General features: G+C 40.6%; 2 protein-coding genes across 2 annotated transcripts in view; one reads left to right on the plus strand and one right to left on the minus strand.

The window, feature by feature from the left end:
* Positions 1–529: 529 nt before the first annotated feature.
* Positions 530–11,195, minus strand: copb1 (COPI coat complex subunit beta 1). Its single transcript, XM_079164875.1, has 22 exons — positions 11,060–11,195; positions 8,996–9,137; positions 6,762–6,991; positions 6,410–6,579; positions 6,186–6,300; positions 5,982–6,074; positions 5,733–5,870; positions 5,466–5,585; positions 5,080–5,187; positions 4,819–4,965; positions 4,545–4,690; positions 3,917–4,013; positions 3,653–3,813; positions 3,405–3,525; positions 3,083–3,310; positions 2,500–2,679; positions 2,231–2,375; positions 1,976–2,095; positions 1,714–1,859; positions 1,381–1,470; positions 1,022–1,177; positions 530–790 (listed from the first exon to the last, which is right to left on the minus strand). Exons 2-22 carry the CDS (start codon positions 9,084–9,086, stop codon positions 731–733), a joined length of 2,862 nt encoding a protein of 953 aa, XP_079021001.1. The 5' UTR covers positions 9,087–9,137; positions 11,060–11,195; the 3' UTR covers positions 530–730.
* Positions 11,196–14,551: 3,356 nt separating this feature from the next.
* Positions 14,552–19,855, plus strand: part of pde3b (phosphodiesterase 3B) — a 36,582-nt gene continuing 31,278 nt past the window's right edge. The window contains exon 1 of the mRNA XM_079166517.1: positions 14,552–15,467. Coding sequence (XP_079022643.1) covers positions 14,580–15,467 — 888 coding nt within the window. The 5' untranslated portion in view covers positions 14,552–14,579. The remainder of the gene's footprint in view (positions 15,468–19,855) is intronic.

Genomic DNA, 19,855 nt, shown 5'->3' on the forward strand with positions numbered 1-19,855 from the left:
AATCTGGCACATTCCCAGAGATGTCCCTTTACTTATGAATTATAAACAGGAGGGCAAGTGCAATATGTAACTCTCTGCCACCACTAATCCATCTCCATCTCATTATCACAGTGTAGAGGGGTTTGAGGGTACCTGTGAAATCACTGCAATACATTATCCTCCGTTAAAATAAATGCATGCATATGGATGTATATAAGAGTCTTCATGATGTTATTGTCAATTTGGATTTCACACGAGGCATCTGAGGAATTCTAGTTCGAGCCCGGAGCAGTGAGGCTGGACACAGCAGGAGCTGCAGGCTGGACTCCCTTCACTTAGGGACACAAGCTCCTTTGAGTGACAATTTTCTTTGAAGTCACATTACGGGAGAAAGCCCCCGAACAGTGGCTGTTGATAGAATCACAGAGTATTCATCCAAACTTCACCTTTGAAACAGTTGAATTTGTTCAAGTTGAAAAGGCCTGAAACACCTTCTCATTTACTACATCTAGATATGACCCAATGAATAAAGCATGGAGCAAAGTTCTGTCACTTTTAATACATTTGTTTATTGAAAATTAAACAGGACAGGGAAGGAAAATTACTGAAATGACAGCAGTGAGGTTAGAAAAAAGAAAAAAAGAAACAGCACAGAAGCAACTAACCATGTAGAGTTCTTAATTATCTGTGATGAAAAGATGGATGACAGAAGAGAAGAGCAGGTGACTTTTACAGCTGGACCAGAGTCGTCTCAGGCATTAGACTTTTTTTGGGAGAGGTTGATCTTGTCACCGAGACTCAAGGCCATCCCCTGTGAAATGAAGGAAGGAGGATTTATTGTATACTTACTGATAAGAGAAAAAAAACTTTCAGTGCAACATCACCTGTAACAGCTTATTTCATATATTCACGCTACTTATCCATTCTGTCAACGGGTTATTAGATTGAATGTTATACTTGGTGCCCTGCTCAAGTTGAGAGCAAAAAAAAAAACAGACTTCAGAGATGAGTACGTGTTCATGGTGCAGCAGCTGTGACCCACCTGACTTTTGGCTCTAATGCGTATGTGTCCGTTGACAGGAGCATCAGGCCCCAGGTGGATGGGCTTCTCGATGCTGACATTAGCCAGGGCATCTTCTCCAAAGATAGAACGAGCATAAAGGTTGGCAGCCATGAAGCCGCAGAAGCCCGACAGTGCCTGGTTTACGAGACAAAAAGAAGAGAGTTGAGCATATTGTAAAACAACAGCATAGGATCACTAGGTCACTTCATCTAATATGATGGGCATGACGATACATTACTGACAAAGGCCACTTGTGATTCTTCTCAACATGCACCAGCACCTGCTAGCTTTAAAACCACCGTTTACTTTCTTTGCTGTATGTGACGTCTCATACCAACCTTCTCAGGAGTCAGACACTTCATGTTGGTGGACTTGAGGATATGCTGAAGGTACTCGTTCAGGTCAGTGATGTTGGTGTTCACGGTTACCTACGACACAGAAAGACTTCTTAGAGACCATCTAACGTTTTCATTTTCCTAAGTAATGCTATTGATGTGTTGAATATAAATCAATGTGTTTCCTTAAAAATAGGAAGTAGAGAAAACTAGAAAACAACGAACCTTGTAAAAAATATCCGATTCATGATGCAAAACAAAGGGATTTTTGTGAAGCCAGTTTGTTTCTGGGAACTGGCCACAAACGCAATGCTTGTGTGGAATGCAAACGCTTACCTTGTTTTCCCACTCAAACTCTGCCCACATCTGTCTGAATTCTGCATCGGTGCAGGAAGCTGGCTGGATGTAGTCCATGATGTCAATGTGGATGTCACTGAGGACGACGCAGTTTCTGTCGCTAGCAGCTCCCGACACATCGTAGACTGGAAAGACAGAATCAAACATCCCCAACAAATAAGAAAACATTCTGTGCCTACAGACAGCAAAACAAACACAAGTTGAACTGTGATGGTAAACAGACACAAAATGACCGTCTTACCAATGTTGCCAAATATAATGCCATTCTCCGTAGAAGCCACCTTGACATTGGCCTTGATGTTAGCAAAATCGTGAGGAGCCAGAGTTAGAGGTGAAGGCTTCTCAACCAACTTGAGGTCCCCTGTGTGATGGAAACATTTAGTGAAATGAATACACAGCGCTATGTAGCAACACAATGGGATTGGCTTGGATAAGCATTAATAGAGAAGGGAACCTGTACATTTGTGGAGTGAGGTGGACAATAAACCAGACTAACCTAAAGTGGCCAGCTCAAGAGTGCAACTCTGGAGTGTATCACTGGTTTGGTTGACCACCAGCACGTCCAACACGATGTCATACTGGTTGACATGAACATAGGCTTCAGCATACACCGGGTCTGAGAAGCCCGTCAGCTGGGTCACCTAGAAAGGACAAAAATGAATTTATTACAGCGATTAAGAGGGTTTTTTGGCGATTTCCTTTCTACAAAGGAGTAGTGCTGTTCTCAATGTCATTTTCATTTCTCTTGCTGGGCTTGTGGTGTACCTTGTTGAGTTTTGAAGCGAGGGGATCAGCAGCCTCCTTCCTCTGAGTGTTGCCCATAGCAGCCAGCAGACTGAGCTGGAACTGGTCCTCCTTAGACGTCATCTCATTTTTGGCTGTCAGCTGCATGAAGGAGATTGGGTCGTCTGCCTGCACTGTGACGTTGCGTTTCTCAGACTCTTTCTGTGGTCAGAATAAGAAACGTATGTGGTTATTTTTTTGGTGGCTTATCCGGCCTACGAGTTCAAACACAATATATGCCTTAAAAACAAAAGGGTAACAGCAAGAAACAAAATAAAAATTAAGACAAATATTACAGTGACAATGTTTTTGTGAAGAGCAACCTGGGCCCTCATGTGTTATTGTTGCATAGTGAGGCCATACATTATTAAAAATAAAAAAAGTATTCCACCTACACACAGTTATCACATGTTCTACACAATAGTGATAAAAGAAGGCTGGGTCCAAACTATGCAATCAACACAAAACATGTGTTCACTTCCTCTACTTGTGGTGATGCTCCAGCTGTGCCCACCTGTCAAGAGGTTAAATATTAAGTTCAGCCCTCTGAGTCAACTGTGATTACCTTCTGTGACATCTTCTCTTCCTCCAGTCTGACAGTCAGCATATGTGACAGGGATCTGCGGCACTCCTTGTTGAAAATGTCATTCATAAGTGGCGAGCACTCGGACAGAACCTTGAGGCACAGCGAGATGCGGTCCACGTCATCGTCTGTAATTGGCTTCTTGGGCAGAGAGGACTTGCCCAGGTGCAGCACAGTGACCATGATCAGCATGGCCTCTGCAACAAAGGACTGAGAGGGGACAGCAACACAGCAGGGATTAGAGGGACAGGCAGTTGGTTTAGTGGTTTTTACAAAAGGTGTCGGTGAAGAGAGGACAACTTACATTTTGTTTCTTTTTGTCTTGAACTATAGCAACGTAGCGCAAGGCCACTTTGGTCAGTGTGGTGGCCAGGGAAGCTGCCACATAGAAGTCTCCATCCATCAGGAAGCCTCTGAGTGGGGGTCTGCAACAACAAAATCTGTGTTTATTGATGACCAAACTCCATACACTCAACTGAATAGTACAGCCATATAACAATACCCCAACCCCCCCCCCCCAAAAAAAATAGAATAAATATCTGCAGTTTTTACCGATCCTCATCTTTCTTTGAAGGCCTGGAGGAGCTGAGGGCACTCTGTGTCACATAGGTGCCCATCTCTGTCACCAGCTTCTGGGCTGGAGCCGCACTTACTTCATCATCTGCTTTCACCTCTCCCGTCTCTTTCTTTATCTCATTTTCTACAATCGGGATCTGTCCACGCGAGAGCCATATGTCAGATATTTGTAACAATTTTACATGGACTGTCAGGTAAGCTTGTGTCACATTCAATTCTGACAATAGCAGACAAACATACCTCGCCCAAGGACCTGCGCACTTCTGTCATCACATTCTGGATGTCGTCCTTCGTGCTGGAGTATTCTCCCAAGATCCACAACGCTCCCCTGTAGATCCTAAAGCATGACAACGGTGACAAAGGTCATGAGCATTCGCAATGCTACATACTCCTGTACTGATGTACTACCCAGCCTTAATGACACAACTCAGCCAAGTCTATGGAACAGTTGACAAATTACTGTTGGACCAGACTCACCAAAATCAGACCACTTCCATTCCTCATTTAAAGTAACCAACAAACCAAAACGTACCCTTTTTGTGTATTTTCAATCGTCTATCTACTGCTGTCGATATTTATCACATCATTTCAGAGAGGACACACAACTGGTGAACTACTGTAATGTGCTATTTTGCCTCACAGATGAGCTCACATTTGAGGTATCGTTTCAGTACGAGTATTGACTTCTCACTAGTAAAGACTGAATAAATATTTATAAATAATATATACTTAACTGCTGACCGCCTTACCTATTTATATAAATCACATCGGCTAACCCAAATTTAACCTGCTTTTTATAACCATTAGGGGAGAGACGTACACCAAGACGATGCATAGTATTCCCCTCGAAGTGCTTAAAAAGTCTTACTTGACGGTTTTGATGGCGTGAAAGACTTCCAGCATCTTCTCGATGATGAGGGGTCTCAAGTTCTCAAACCGCTGAATGGCCTCCCGTACAAACTCCAGCACATCAGCAGCAGCTGCCTCATTAGTGTCACTTAGGAACTCCATCAGCTGTAAGTCATATCAACACAAAAGAACTGCCTTACTATATTCCTATCATATGTACAGTACAAACCGCCAATGGGTCTCAAAACGATGAAATATAACAAATTTCAAGAGCTAAACAATAAGAAACTCACCACAGGTATGACATTGGCCGCCATGTCAGGGAAGCGCACGCTGCAGGAGTGGAGCGTGCGCACCAACAGCTGCCTGTACTTATCCGTGTCTTCATGTTCCGATACGTTGTTCGTCTTGATCACTTCTTTCTTCAAAACAATCACCAACTGGAAAACAAACAGATGCCGCTTTATTAACAGCATATTCCAGTTCCCCCCAGTGTCCATGCTCAGACATGAAATCAACAACAATAACATGGATGTACTATGCACGCCACTGACCTCTTCAACATTGCGCGATGAAACAAGGTCCAGCGCCAGCTGCAGGGTCTTCTTTCTGACTTCCAAGTCCGGAGTGCTGAGAACGCGCAGGATGTCCATCACTAGATCCTGGATAACAAAGCATTAGAGACGACCACGTTAGCTCTTAACGGAGATGATGCCCTGCCGGTGCAGCAAATGGGTAAACTCAAAAGACTAACATCATAAATACTACTACTAAAATGTTTGGAGGTAAATAGTGTTTTTGTTTTCAGGAGGGCCTATATTTTGTTTTCAATAATAACCTTTTTGAGATAGAGGACAACGGTCTTTGAGGTTTATAAAAGGCACTACATTCTATTTGTTAATTGCAGCAAAAAACTAGCCACAGCAATAATTCAGCGTACCTGAAGTACACGCTCGTGAGTGGGGTGCTCCTTCAGTTCAATCAGACGATCAAGAACAATCAGCTTCACGTTGTTGTCGCTCTCCTTGATAATCAAATCAATGTAGCACTGGGCAGCAGCCTGAAGTCCAAAAAACACAGAGTGCATAAGAGACGGTACAAGACCAAAGACATCGCCGCTGTTGGGTCATGTGTAGTACAATATCAGTACCGTATGTATACAGTATATGGCACACACAAGTTCACTGACAAAACCGTGGTAATGTACCTTAACGGCTGTGGGAGCACTGGAGAGGGTGACAAGAGTGCCAGCAGCCTCGTACTTAACAGCCGGACTGGAGGACTGCAGCAGGTTGTAGATGCATCGGATAAACCGAGCGCGCTCAGAGGGGTTCGCGTGGCAAACCTAGCAGGTAGGGAACAAAAGCATCAAGAGTTCAGACATGAAAGCAGCTCCTCGGGTAGTATGCTGTTGTGTTACTAAGCTTATATTAGACCAGTGAAGGCCTTGACTCACTTTGTAAATCAGCTCCACAATTACCAGCTGGAGAATGTCGCCAAAAGTGTGAACTTGGTCAATACATGTGCTGAGGTAATCCAGAGCTCGGTCCTGTAAGATGCAAATGCATCGAATGACACGAGGTAAGTTTGGGATAGAGACTGTAGGTCGTAGTGGCACACAACAATAGGAACAGTAAGAAAAGGACAACATGCTACGGACCTGATCTGCATGAATCAGCATCATGAAAGCATTTCTCTTACAGCTGGCATCTTTCTCATTGACAAGAAAATCATGGATTAACTCTGGAGCGTCTGGGATGAGATGTTCAAAGTTCCTAAAACAAGTACATATCATCAGCCGTTTGTTGTTCACTAATGAATAGAGTACAAACTATGTGTGTGTGTGGAAAGGCAACTGAACATCAAATATGAAACAGTCTGTACCTATAGATGGTGTAAATGGCCAGGACGGCATTGCGCCGCACATAACTGTGACGGTGCTCCAGACAGGCCCGGATCGCCGGCATGAGAGGCTCGAGCAACTCGGACTCCTTCAGCTTGCACAGGAAGCGCAGAGTGGAGCCACGGATGAACTCGTTGGGATGCTGCAGGTCCTGGAATTCAGAGAAAGATTTCACATGATTGCTGGAAAAAAAAAAAAAGAACTCTCCTCATTTTGTTTTCACACCGTTACTGTTAACAGTATTTTCCCAGCTGATACACATGGTGTATAACGATGGAGGGAACACCTGATTTACAAATATACAGCTCTCCAGACTGAGTCGATGAATCTTACCTTCCTGTAGGCGTCACAGACCAGGATCATCTCCTGAAGCAGTTTTCCATCTGGCGTTGTTTTGGGAACAATCTCCCAGAAGACCAGCAGCAGCTTTTTGATGGTGTGGTCTTGAAGTGGCAGCACGAAGCGGATTATGGTCATCAGCAGCCCTGGCAGCTTTTCGCCATTCAGGATCATGATGATGACCTTCTTCAGGGCTTCAGTCTTTGCCTTGATCTCCCCCTTTTCTGTTGAAAAAAAACATTACTATTACTAGAAATCTGATCGGCATGGCCTCACGCGTGAATTATGACTTTTTTGTATCTTAATCTAAAACCGTTCTGAAGGAATTGATTGAATTATTTTTTATTCCATTTAGGATTAAAGCTTTCTGGATAACCCATAGACTTCACTGTCGACTGTTCTTACTGGAACATTTTTTGGTTAATAATTGTCAACAGTGAGGTTTGTGGATTATCCAGAGAAACCAGGGCCCTATTCCTCGTACGTGGTTGAACTAAGTCGATCAAATGTCCTATTATCCAGCTTAAATTAACTCGATGATTGACATCAGGCTATCTCGGTTCCTCAAAGGCTGATCCGCGCTCAAACAGTCTCGTTAATTCGAGCCAGATGTCAGTCATCAGGATCGTTGCGCGTGCCCGTCCTACTTCAAAAGGGGGAAGCGTCGATCACCGAAACCATGATTTTCTAACAGTACAACGGCAAATCAACTCAAAGAAAGAGCCTATTTTTACTCCTCTGACGAGCAGGAGATGATCATGAACGCATATGAGGAATTCAAGACCATAATCATGGCGAAATCTAACGCTGCGAGGGCTAGACATGGCAAAATATCGCAGACGTCATTAAATGCGCAAGTGTTGGGAAAATGTATAGGTTAATTTTAAGTGCCTCATCACCTCAATCAATCAGATGATATTTCTTTAAATGTGCCTGCTGGCAGTAGGCTTAATGGAATGCATCATCCAATGAGATCTATAGCGACAATAATTATCTCAACTCTTTCAGAATAAGTAGATAAAAACAAGCCCAAAGAGTATCTAATTGATACGAATTAATATATACTTATGAGGATATATGTACTGTATGCGCTTATGTATCATGTACTATATATATATATATATATATATATATATATATATGTGTATATACATGTATGTGTAGATTACCATATAGAATAGGAGTTTGAATATGTGTGTGTGAATCTGTGTATGGGCGGATCAGTATGTGTGTATTATTCATAATAAGCGGTGAAAATAAATTGTGTGTAATTCTCTCTATTCTTATCATGAGTCCACCTTAATCATGTTCTACAGTAATGATATCTATGGTGTACTAATAATACTGTCGTATCATTATGAGTGCTTTCAACCATCATGTAGTTCAACCAGCCATCAAGAGGACACGGGAGCAAGTACACACTAAGCACACAAACATTATTCAGAATGGTGAGTCAATACAATATGTGCCATGGTGATGTAATGAACACATCCATAAGTTTCTTAATCGCCAAATAAACTTTATGAACAGCACGGCATGCAGCGGCTTTCCCGATGTTCTCCACGTGACCGACACTGTACAAACATGAACCACTCGCAAAAAAGCGCGAGGCTGTGATACAGTCCGTGAGACAGTAGATGGCGTGTGGTCTTCAATGTACGGCACGAGAAGGTCTTTAAATAAATGATTCCTTGTCGGTAGAATTGATAGCGCTCGTACAGGAAGTCATCATGATGTGATAACGGATCTTGGCGATCTCGAAGAATTCTCTCTCCCTATAAAACGCTAATCTGACTAATATTGCTTCCTCATCGATGGGATCTCTGAGGAAGGGAGCTGACACTTTTCCCCGGGGGAGTGGCAGCTTATCCAGCGGATCTAGCTCAAGCCTGCTCTGGAGCAGGTTCAGGCTTATGGATGTGTTGCTATGGTGATTTTTCCAAACTTGCTTCGTGGAACCGAAAAGCCTCACTTATGTAATCTCATCCTGAAAATTATCCGGCTAACTCAGTTAGCCACGTACGAGGAATAGGGCCCAGGACATTGTTTCAGAAAGGAGATGTTGTTGTTTTTTTGGTATTTTTTCAACACTGTGAGCACCACAAATTAAATTCCAACCACCTCTGTTGTATTGAGGTGGAGACATTTAGAAATGAATATCTCCCATCTGCATGTTTTATAAAGGTGTTAGTAAGATAGCTTTGCAAGTTAATATTAAGAATAGTTACCTAGATCAGCTTTGAGGCTGACTTCAGAAGGGGGCTCTGAGTCAGATGACACATTGATCAGAGTGTAACAAACGTTCTCTGCAGCTGTCATTTTGCCGCTGGGCTTGTGTCCGTTTAGAAGAATCCCAATGAATGCTGCTCACTGGAAAACACAAATGAGAAACAGAAGAGGAGTAGATTTAGTAAAAAGCAGAGAAAACAGATACTCAGACACATAAATATAAGTGCAGCAAATGTGGGATATAACTACAAACTAAACTAAATCTACATAAACAACGGACACAAACAAGAGAAGCTGAAGAAAGCATGGCAAACAACTCTTCTTCTATGAGCTTTAAAACACAGAACAGTCAACCAGGTATCAATCAAGGGGATTACTTTTACTGGAAAACTGTCAGAGCTAATCGAGTCTACAAAGCATGATTTACCAAATATAGCCGCTTATTTACTGGAGGTAAACTGCAAGTTTACAGCACACCGGCTCATTGTTTATTTAGTACCGTCACCTAACAGAACAGTGTCAGAGTCCCCAAAAAGAAATGCACAACACATAAATTGGAAATGAGTGTTCGACCTGCTGTAGACTTGGGACCTGTCCCGCACTATCTGCCTCTGACCCAAGGCATGCTGGGATACGCTTCAGCCCCTCACTAACCTTAGTCAGGAAAACTGATGGAGGGGAGCTACAAAATGTTGTGAATCATTACACTCTTGTTTCCTACACAGTGATTATTTAAAGTGATGAGGCATTTGTTTGAGAGGCAACAGTGTACGACTGTAATCCGTGTAAAACGCTTTAAAAAAAAACAACCATCAGCAACATGTGAACCCACCCAAAATCATGCCGAAATCACAATGAGTCAGGTGTCGGAATTCATTGAAACTGTTTTTCTTGCTGTGATAATTCCTCTTATTCATACTGGACACTAAAAGATACATCTTAACACACCTCAGCAGCCTTAGTCATATCAAGTGGGTATCTTAAAGTTATAATCTCTTAAGTATAATTAAGTAGTCATTTAAGTATAGTTTCCATGTTGCACTGTGGGTAATTTTTTACTACAAAGTCTACAACACTGTTTCAATATCTATTAAGCTTGTGTATTGCATGTGTAGAACGTATTGGTTTAATGGAACTGGTTTAACCAGTTAACAAAATATTTGACGGTATGAACACCTGAATACAAGCATCTAATAAATGGCTTGTGTGCTTGATTTATTGTATACTACTTCAATGTTTTGCTAACAAAACCCACATGTTGCATCAGACAACATATCATATAATAAAAGCCTGGTCAACAAGGTTATTAGATGAAAGTTAAACTTGTCTGCATTAAGAGGTCAACAACTGACAATAACCTTATCTGTGGACCCAAACAACACAGACAAGTATTTTCGATACTATCGGAAATGTAAAACAAATCTCACATGGATTTGGCATAATAAATAAAAAAATAACTGAATTATGAGGAGACATAAGTGACATGGCCGCTTGCTTTTCTTGACAGCCTTACAGTTTGTCACGTTTCAAGCTATAACAAAAGGAGGAGCTGAATTATTGCTGAGCTGTCTTAGAATACATATAATTATGGTTATCGTTGAACAACAGAAGGTTATGTTTACAATTTATAATATCTTTGATCCATTTTCTGCTGCTTTAGTCTGTAAAAACCAGACTGCTGTCAATAAAGAAACAATGTTATGACAACGACGGTTATTACTCCCGAAGTTAATAAAGTGTGACACGCAGCATTAACACCCTCGTACACACTGATGTTACAGCGTTAGCAGCGCTACCTCCGTTAGCATCAAACGTTGTAGAGAGAAACCCCAGATTAAACGCAAACATCACTGAGGCTAGTCTGTCGACTATTCAATTGATTGCGTTGAATGAAGCTATATAATCAATTGCTAACTAGCGAACGTTAGCTAACGCCAGATTAGCTTTTGCCCAGGCTAGCAATGAAATGGAGGACAGTAACGTTAGCTAGCTGTCTTAGCAGTTACAACGGGTCAGAAAACAAACATCACTTATGTTGGTTAAAACTAAGTAACCTAACTTACCTGATTGCACGACTATTATCCTCCGAAGTGGACTTCGACACTCAGTTTTGGATAATTACATCTGTAACAATTCTCAGGTGATCTCTCTCTCCACTACTTCCTACTGACGTGGAAGATTACTCTCTGAGCCACATCACTGCTACCGTGCGCCGGATGGGTCAAACGCGAATGCAAAATGAATCCTAAACGCCACAGACATGAGAAACAGACTGTCGCCAATGATGGGTGGATGGTTTCTGAAGACATTTCACAATGAAGCTAAATTAAGACGAAGTAAATGCTATCATGAATTGGGCACTAAACAGCAATTATAGATTAACTGCCCTTTCATATAAACAAATTAAACAATGAATAGTGATTATTGCAACAGTGATGTATTTCCGGTAAACACTTTAAGAAAGAGACAAAGTATACTTTCAAAATAATTGTACAGCTAGTTGTAATGTTGTACAATCATGTATTACCAAGTATTCAGTATCGGTATGTAGCACCCTCCAGTGGAAGCTTAGTCTTAATACAGTGAATGCACGGAAACTTGAATGAACCGTATGTCTTAAAGTCGTTCATTCAGTCAAGAGCTTCCACTCTTTAACTACAAATTGACAGCAATGCAACAATCCATGGCCAAAAGCCCGAAGCAAACAGCATACAAATATAACTATACTTTTTCACTTATTTTACTTTTATAGCAAACCTTATAAAACAGCACAGAAACATTGTTTTGACAAATCCATTTTTTATATGAAAGGTTAATAAGTGATTAACTTAAGTGTAGTTATGTTATCTTATTATTGCTATCAACAAATCCCATTTAAAGACCAAAACCAGCAATTCATTAATCTCATTAATAAGTACTGCCAGTGCAAAAAAACAAAACATGTTCATCATAATGAAATAATATGTTTTGTATTGTCTGTGGAATAGTTTTTTGAGGACCATGAAGTTTTATGGCACAGAGGACTAAATTGCATCAGGCTGTCGCTACACAAACAATACTCATTGGTTTAACAGTATTGTATGGCTGCAAACACTACAATAGACTACAATAATTCTTACACTGATTAACATGCAAGTGTTTACATAGGTATACATATTTAAATTGCAGTTTTTTATGATAAGAAGGGTTTATGGTTCAAGTCAAGAGCAAAGTACTTGTTTACAGTACACTACAGAACCTTGTCAGACAAAGAGCAATGGCAAAACACATGCTGCTATCTATTCTGCATGCTTACTACCAAAACTATTGTTTATGGGATTCTCATTTAACTTTGTTAAAAATATCCTGTTCTGTGGGCATGGTTTCTCTTAGGCCACACATTTCATAATGTACCAGATCATTCAGATTACAGGAAGGAATACAATAATTCACTATAGGAACAATATATAAAAGGACACTGGTGAACAATTTAATAGAATATTAACACATAAAGAATGTTGTCATGGTGGTTTGCAGAATACAAGCATTGAGTTGAGACCAACCTGAGCTCTCCAAACGGCATTGTCATACCGGTTACGGAACAAAAGGAGAGGCAAAAGACACGCATGGCCTATATTTAATTTACACAAATGTATTCAGTGTTAAAAGGCAGCATTGTTCACCCCACTGACAACAAACTCAACCAACAGTAAACACTGACTGGGAGTAAAGCTTAGAATAATGTCATCAGATCATGACATGTATATACAGTCTTTGTGACATACATTTAGTAACATGGGCTCATAGAATCTTTATTTGATATATTACATCTGGAAATCAGAAAATGTGCAATCCATATGGTAGTGTCTTTTACAGTGTGAGACAACTGTGCCCAAGCTACGCAAAGTGAAAACTTTTTTATTTCCTCGAGCTTGATAAATTATCAGTATAAATGTCTGTGTGCGTGTGTATGTCTGTGTTTGTTTTCTTTGGGATAGATGCAGGATTAATCAGTTTCTCGTGGTGGATTGAGGGTTCTTTCTCTTATCTTTTGTTGTTTTTTTGTTCTCTTCTTTTCTTGTACTTTATTCCTCTGTCCATTATTTGTTGCTGCATGCATTTTAATCTTTAGCTTACTAAAATGTGCTATTGATAAAACTGCCCTGCCTTTCCATCGACCCTTTTTCACAGATATTTTTGATTTATCAGCAGAGACACAGTTGTAACTTTACATTAAAGATGGCCCTGTTCTATTCAACGGCTCAATGCAATGGCATGCAGTCATCGATAACACCCTATCCTGTTGTGACATTACAAACTTTCTCCTGTGAAAAATGGCTACAAACTGTTTGTGTCAGCTCTAAGACTAGTCAGTCTGTAATCACTCTGCTGTTGTGTTTTGTTTAAGTCTATATGACCTGGACCATATACTAATTACAGGACAGTAAAAAAGGGACAGTTCTTTCGTTTTGGGTGAGAACTTGTTTTGATTAAGTCAGTTCACATGTGGACATAGGCCTACTTATTCTCAATTCAGTCAATCGAGTCTTGCTGTCTATCATGTTAACAGAATGTTCTTCTAAATTTAAGATGTCAACAAGCTGGTCAGTTTACGTTTGTGGAAAGCCTTTATGTATTTAGCGTTAGCAGGCTATAGCCGATAGCATCCAAGTGGGGCTTTTTTTTTTGCCAGTCATAAACATTAACTTCAATTCGGAAACTATGTTAAACTACATATTTATTAAACGTTAACTATCTGACCACTACTCAACAGCTACCATCGGTTACATTGTTTTTCTGATCAGTGTGATCGACATTCGACTAAGCGAACCAGGCAAAAGCAAACGATCCCAGAGCAACTTGATGCAGCGTGGCGACACCGACCAAAAGACCAATTATTTTTATGACGTAGACTATTACTTTAGTTATACAGTTTAAGTAGACTTCGGCCAAGCCAATTCAAATTATATGTGAGAGCTTGAGTCGTGAGATGCATCCAAATATGTAACAAACTCTAACATTCGGCTAAATTCACTCATTCATTTCACTCATTCATGTATTTATGTATTTCTTTTTCTTTGGACTCATGTGTCTGAAAATAAAGCTGAATATACATGTCTATTTTGAACAAGTGATATTCAAATTGTGTAGAGATTAGATCTAAAAACACATTTCAAATCAATAATAAAGTATTTCCGAAAAGGAATATATGAAACAGTTAAACTAGGATAGGGGAGTGAAACTATTGAAAAGTACCCGTGGTGTTTTCTTTACTCTTTAAATGGGAACATTTTTAAAAGTTTGTAGTATTTAACTGCAACCCCTGAGTATATTGATTACGTTATAATAATGATGCCGCCCAGGATTAATTGAACGCTCCACAGTACAAAGCCTGACCCGTCTAAGTTGTGGCCTCTAGGTGGCGACAGAGAGCCCCCTTTTCTGTAAAAACAACATATCACCTTCTTTCTTTAGTCCGAAGTGCTGGAGCACGTTTGAGTGACCATGGAGTGCATTCGCTGTCATGTAGTTCAGCGTTAACACGGCGTGAATATTGGAAGAGGGGGACTTTTTGCGTGGAATACGAGGAGCCACAGTCGAGCCATGGCTGCACGGGAGGAAGGAGAGCTTTTGCACAGTAAAACAAGGCACCACGACGGAGCTGGAAGTGTAAACAGCTCAGAGGGCTTCAGGAACGGCTATGTGAAGAGCTGCGTCACCCCTCTCAAACAGGACCATCCGAGGGGTTTTTTGTTGAAGTTGTGCAGGTTTTGCAACGAAGACATTCTTAATTCAAAACTGTTAAATGTCTCTGCCCTCTACGTCGGTGCGTTCGTAGCCCTCGCGGGTTCTTTCCTCATTTCTAGGAGCTTGCAAAGTGACTCGCTTTGGGATTTGCGGACTTTTTTGTCGGGCTTCTCCCAGTCCATCAGTCCTTTATTCAGCATAGGATGTGCTTTCTTCTTTCTAACGTTTTACCTGCGGAGGAAAAAGAGAGAGAGCGGTACATGTTGGCTCGTGTCCCTGCCAGCATCGTGTTACCTCGGGGATTTTTTGGTTTTGCGTTTTTTGCAATGGGGAGAGGACCAACACCAGATGCAAATGGTGGGCAGGTTGTTATTCGTGTTGGGATGTGTGGGTCTGCTCACCCTGATCCCCACTCTGAAACTCAAACTCAGTGTTCTGATACTGGTTTTCGCCAGCGTTGTGTGGCTGGTTTCTTTCACAAGTTTGAGCGGTCTGCCCGCACTCATCAGACCGCTCTTCGCCTGCTTCGCCGGGGTCTCGGGCTCCCTGCTGGGGCTCTGTTTTGACCGTTACTACCCGTCGAGGGAAGCACCGAGTGGGGTTTCCTCCGCGGAGGAAAAGGTCCCGGTGATCAGACCTCGGAGACGGTCCAGTTGCGTCTCACTCGGGGAAACGTCGACCAGCTATTATGGCAGTTGTAAAATGCCCCGCAGACCTTCGTTACCCTGTATATCCAGAGAACAGGTATGTATTCCCCTGCAGGACCACGTCTGTTGTTGTTGTTCACAAATAGCCCCCCCCCCCCGACCATCCACAGCTACCCAGACACACTCATGTCATGAAAAACTCAAAGTAAATCAAACAACTTACCTACAGCAAAACATATATATTCAAAAAAATAATTAGATTTGCAATAAGTGACTTTGAGTTAAAGTTTTCGGGTAAAAGAGAACGTTGTCTACTGTTCCAGGTAGCAGGCAAACTAACATTGTGTTTTGCAGTGTTATTACATGGCCCCTAAATGCCAAGCAAAGGTTTTGCATTTCAGCCAATTATTTAAAAAGTGTCTTTCACAGCCTATGGATACTTATAATTAACATTCAGCATCCTATTGTGTGCAATCTTCTTGTCTACATCACTTCATAGCATCCATCATTTTGAGCATATATGTATTTTTGTGGGGAATATTTTCATTTAAACGTTTATATACCAGATAATCACCTACATCAGGCTGACAGAATAACAACACAGGCAGCAGCATAGCAAGTGATGTGGCCTACGGTCCCACCTGACTGTAGCAGTCAACAAAACAAAATGATGGCGAGCACACGCAGGGATTATTCCGTGTTTACGGTCCACACTCAGCGTGTGTTTCCTCATCTTTTTGTTTGCTTGTGTACACAAGCTGTATAAAGTCTGCTTACAGATCCACCGCAAAATGGTGCTCCCTTCTACTTTGCATTAGTTTTGTAAACCAATACACCGATATCGAGTGATGTCCATTCTCAATGAAGACTATCGTGTTGCATCCAATATGTTGTGGACACAAAGCTGCTGCTGCAAGTTGCTGACTTAATTTGTGTGTAAATAAATGCCAACATTATTGTCGCATTTATTTATTTTTAAAAAACAAAACATTTCTTTAGTGGATGCCAAGCCGTCTGCTCACACACATTGTTTTTGTGTCCGTCACGCTTTGTTAGAAATGATCAGAGAACTACAAATGTATATCCATCAGTTTGTCTCGGTTGTTCTATTTCCAGCAGTTGTTTTTTCCACCTGATTGTGTTTTAGGCTGTTAGCCGATTAGTAGTCGCATTGAGTTAGGCCTCAGTGCATGAAGACTGAAACAGGTTGGATCATTCAAGACAAACACAATTTCACCGTTTGCTTTATCCTATGAATCATTGTTCTGTTATTACATATTTACAATTTCATTTCACTGAAAATTAGCTAAAAGTAAACGCTATATATATGGAGGCTGTTCTATCTTTTTCTTTTTTTTTTTTAGTAAGTTTTTGTCTCAGCTCCAACATTTGCCAACCTTTTCATTTGGAAGAGAAAGTTATTGACTTGAACCTAAGATGAGGTGTTTTAGAAACCACCGTATGTTGATCCAAGTTGTTTGCAGAAGATTTGTGATTGTAAGCAACTAAGGAAACATTGTGTAAAAACCCGAACAAGAGTATTCCCATTCCACATTTATGTTTCACTCAATAGACATAGACAATCAGTGTAGTACAGTGTTGTACTACACTGTATATTCAGCGACTGGCAATCCAAAACTTGAAACTGAGTAAGACTGAATTGTCTGTTTAGATATGTACAGCATGCGGTACACTTAAAGTACTAACCTTATCACTGTCAGTTGAAAATAATAACAAAAATAATGTGGAAAAGTAGTGCTTAAGAGGTTATGATTGTGTTATTATCAATTGAATATCTGACATGCATCACCAATTATATTGAGAGAAAAGATAACTTGAATTGTGAGCATATGTTACGGCCTGCGTCATCATCATGCCATCCTTAAAAACGTGTTTGGCAGCCTCTCTGCCAGTAAACCCTTACGTCAAAGTTGTGAATGTTTGGGTGAGTGTGTCTGTCTATCTGTAGGTGTGATCCTTTTTGATGCAGCTTACTAGCAACCTGTCTGAGGTGTTGGGCCCACTGCATGCTGGGATAGATCTTACTTAATGGGACGGCCCTACAATTATTGTGAATTGTAGCTACTGATGGCCCCGAGCTTTTCCTTTCCTGGGTTTGATAATCTAGTAATATAGTCAGTGAAGAAGAACCGTAAACTGAGCATAAGAAATGATCTTTTGTGATATAATTTAATGAGAGCGCTTCTGCGTCAGAGGCCGGCAAAAAGAGGCACAAAGACAGACCTCGAAAGGAGTCACTCAGGGTTCACTGGTGATGTCAAACGTGTTCTTCATCTTCAAAGAGGTTTTGGTCCGGAGACACAAATGTGGGAACTAACTCTTGAAATGAAGTAAACTAGATATTAAGAAAATGTTTCTTTTAAAAGAGTTAGAAGAAACGACTTCAAATCATTGTCACAAAAGCCTTTTTGATGATTCATCATGTCACACCATGGGTATGGTTCACTGCCAGGTGCTTCTTAAAATCGCATAGCAGGACACCCCAAACAAATATACTGTGAACAGTTTAACCAACATCCTTAAGTCATGTGGATTATATATTGTACTGCAGGTAACTACAGCAACAGTACTTTGTCTGGTGCAAAGGTCCTAACCAGGAGGTAAACCCACGACCAAAAATACTTTCAAACATGACTTTATTTTGTATTGTGGTAAATGAGCAGGCAATACGCCTCCTAATATAGAACATAACAATTGACGCTTTACATAACGTTTTATTGCCTCCACTGCATCTGTTGATTTCATATATTATGACACATCTTGTGTATTAATCCAAACATTTGAAGATATTTGCAGTAATTGCTTTATTACTGTGAGACATTTTGTATTCATGTGTAAACTATCTTGATGTGTTCTTCACAAACACTCACATTAATGTGGGTGCAGACTTTTTGCCAGTGGACACCGTCATGAATATTCAAACTGAAAGTGCTGCTTCTGACGATGCGCTCATTGGCCTGAGAGACAGCAGGGCCAGGGTTGTGCCACCAGACACCTGTGTTGTTGTCCAGCTTGTCACTAGTCGTGCACATGAAGGATTTAAAGAGCTGCAACAGAATATTGTGATGCCGTAATACCTGAGTGACACCTAAAAATACAAGAATTTCAGACAATAGTTTATGGCGCCCGACGCCCGTCCCCCTTTTTTTTAAATTAATTTTTTCATAATCCATAAATCCGATCTGCGAGTTCAAATGGAGGACACACGTGTGTCAATATTTTTATAAACATTCAAGGTTTCTGATATTTTGTCCCAACATTTACTTCACCCACCAGAAGTCATAGAAAGCTTGAATGGGCCGCCTAAAGTTATTAGTTGGTATTGCAAACAGTTGGTAATTGTGTGTTTTAGACGAAGCGATAAAGTTATCAACATCTCTTTTATGTTTAGGCTGAAGTTGTGACAGTTCTTTGTAAAACTTTGTAAAAGACGTTTTGCTTAAAACTAAATGATAAATGACAGAAAAACATACAGAGTTAAGTAGGTGGTGGACATGCACCGATACTGACAAGCACATTATTTGATCTACAAAAATATAGTTTCTCTCCAGCCCTTCAAAGCTTCCACAGTTAGTTTTTGTTTTACCACAAGCGTTTCAACAGATACATTTGATTTTACAAATGATTGTTACATGTGACAACCAATACCAACAGACTGTAGCTTCATTGATCACCTAAATCCAGCCATTTCACCAGACTATTTACAGTTTCAACATATGCTTTCGATATTTTTAACATCAAGATGATGCAAGTTGAACGTTGATAGATTCGCAGAAACCAATCAAGCAATATTTTGTACTATTTGAAAGTGGTAGTTTTCGCTAAAATGATTTTTGAATTACTGTAATCTTCTTTACTAATGGAAGCTATAGCGTTATAACTTAACTGTAGCGTGGTCTATCAGTGACTCATACAGGAACGTTTTCTTTGATGCCGGCTTTAAAGCATCTTTTGACAGCATCATCTTTGATAAAATACTTTGGCATTTGCATACTCTAAGTACAATCGTGCTATTCGTCATGAACAAAAAGGCAAGAAGTTCAAACAAAATTGAGAATAAGTGCTTAGGATTTACAGACGTATTCATTTTAATGTCATGTTATGGCCACATTATGATGAGTCAAAAGATTGTTCTATTTTTCTTAAAGGTCAACCTCCCAGTTCTCTTTGCTCGTACGCAGTGTTCGGTGACGGTCTCTGTAGCCGAGCACGTCTTTTGATTGGAGGTGCGATCCTAAAATGTGTCAGACTGACTAGAAAGGAAAACTCTTCACAGTTGGGTGTTTAGACTGCTCATTTAGAAATCCTGAAACGGGACAAAGGTTTCTGTCTCTAAAAAGGTGCAAACATGATTTACACATGAAAACAGTTAGTTGTCGCATTTAGTCTTTTCCAGCTTCAAGTAATTTAGTTTTTTTGCTCTGATCATTTCAAGTCTCGGATATGTTTTTTGGCACAGTAACT

Source organism: Pholis gunnellus (genome assembly GCF_910591455.1).
Source record: "Pholis gunnellus genome assembly, chromosome: 1".
NCBI lineage: Eukaryota > Metazoa > Chordata > Actinopteri > Perciformes > Pholidae > Pholis > Pholis gunnellus.

Excerpts from the sequence above, each read along its gene's own strand:
- copb1 (XM_079164875.1), bottom strand. The coding sequence starts at position 9,086 with ATGACAGCTGCAGAGAACGTTTGTTACACTCTGATCAATGTGTCATCT. Across the intron at positions 4,691-4,818 it reads CGGCCAATGTCATACCTGTG|CTGATGGAGTTCCTAAGTGA; the intron begins GTGAGTTTCTTA and ends TATGACTTACAG. Across the intron at positions 3,814-3,916 it reads TGCGCAGGTCCTTGGGCGAG|ATCCCGATTGTAGAAAATGA; the intron begins GTATGTTTGTCT and ends TCGCGTGGACAG.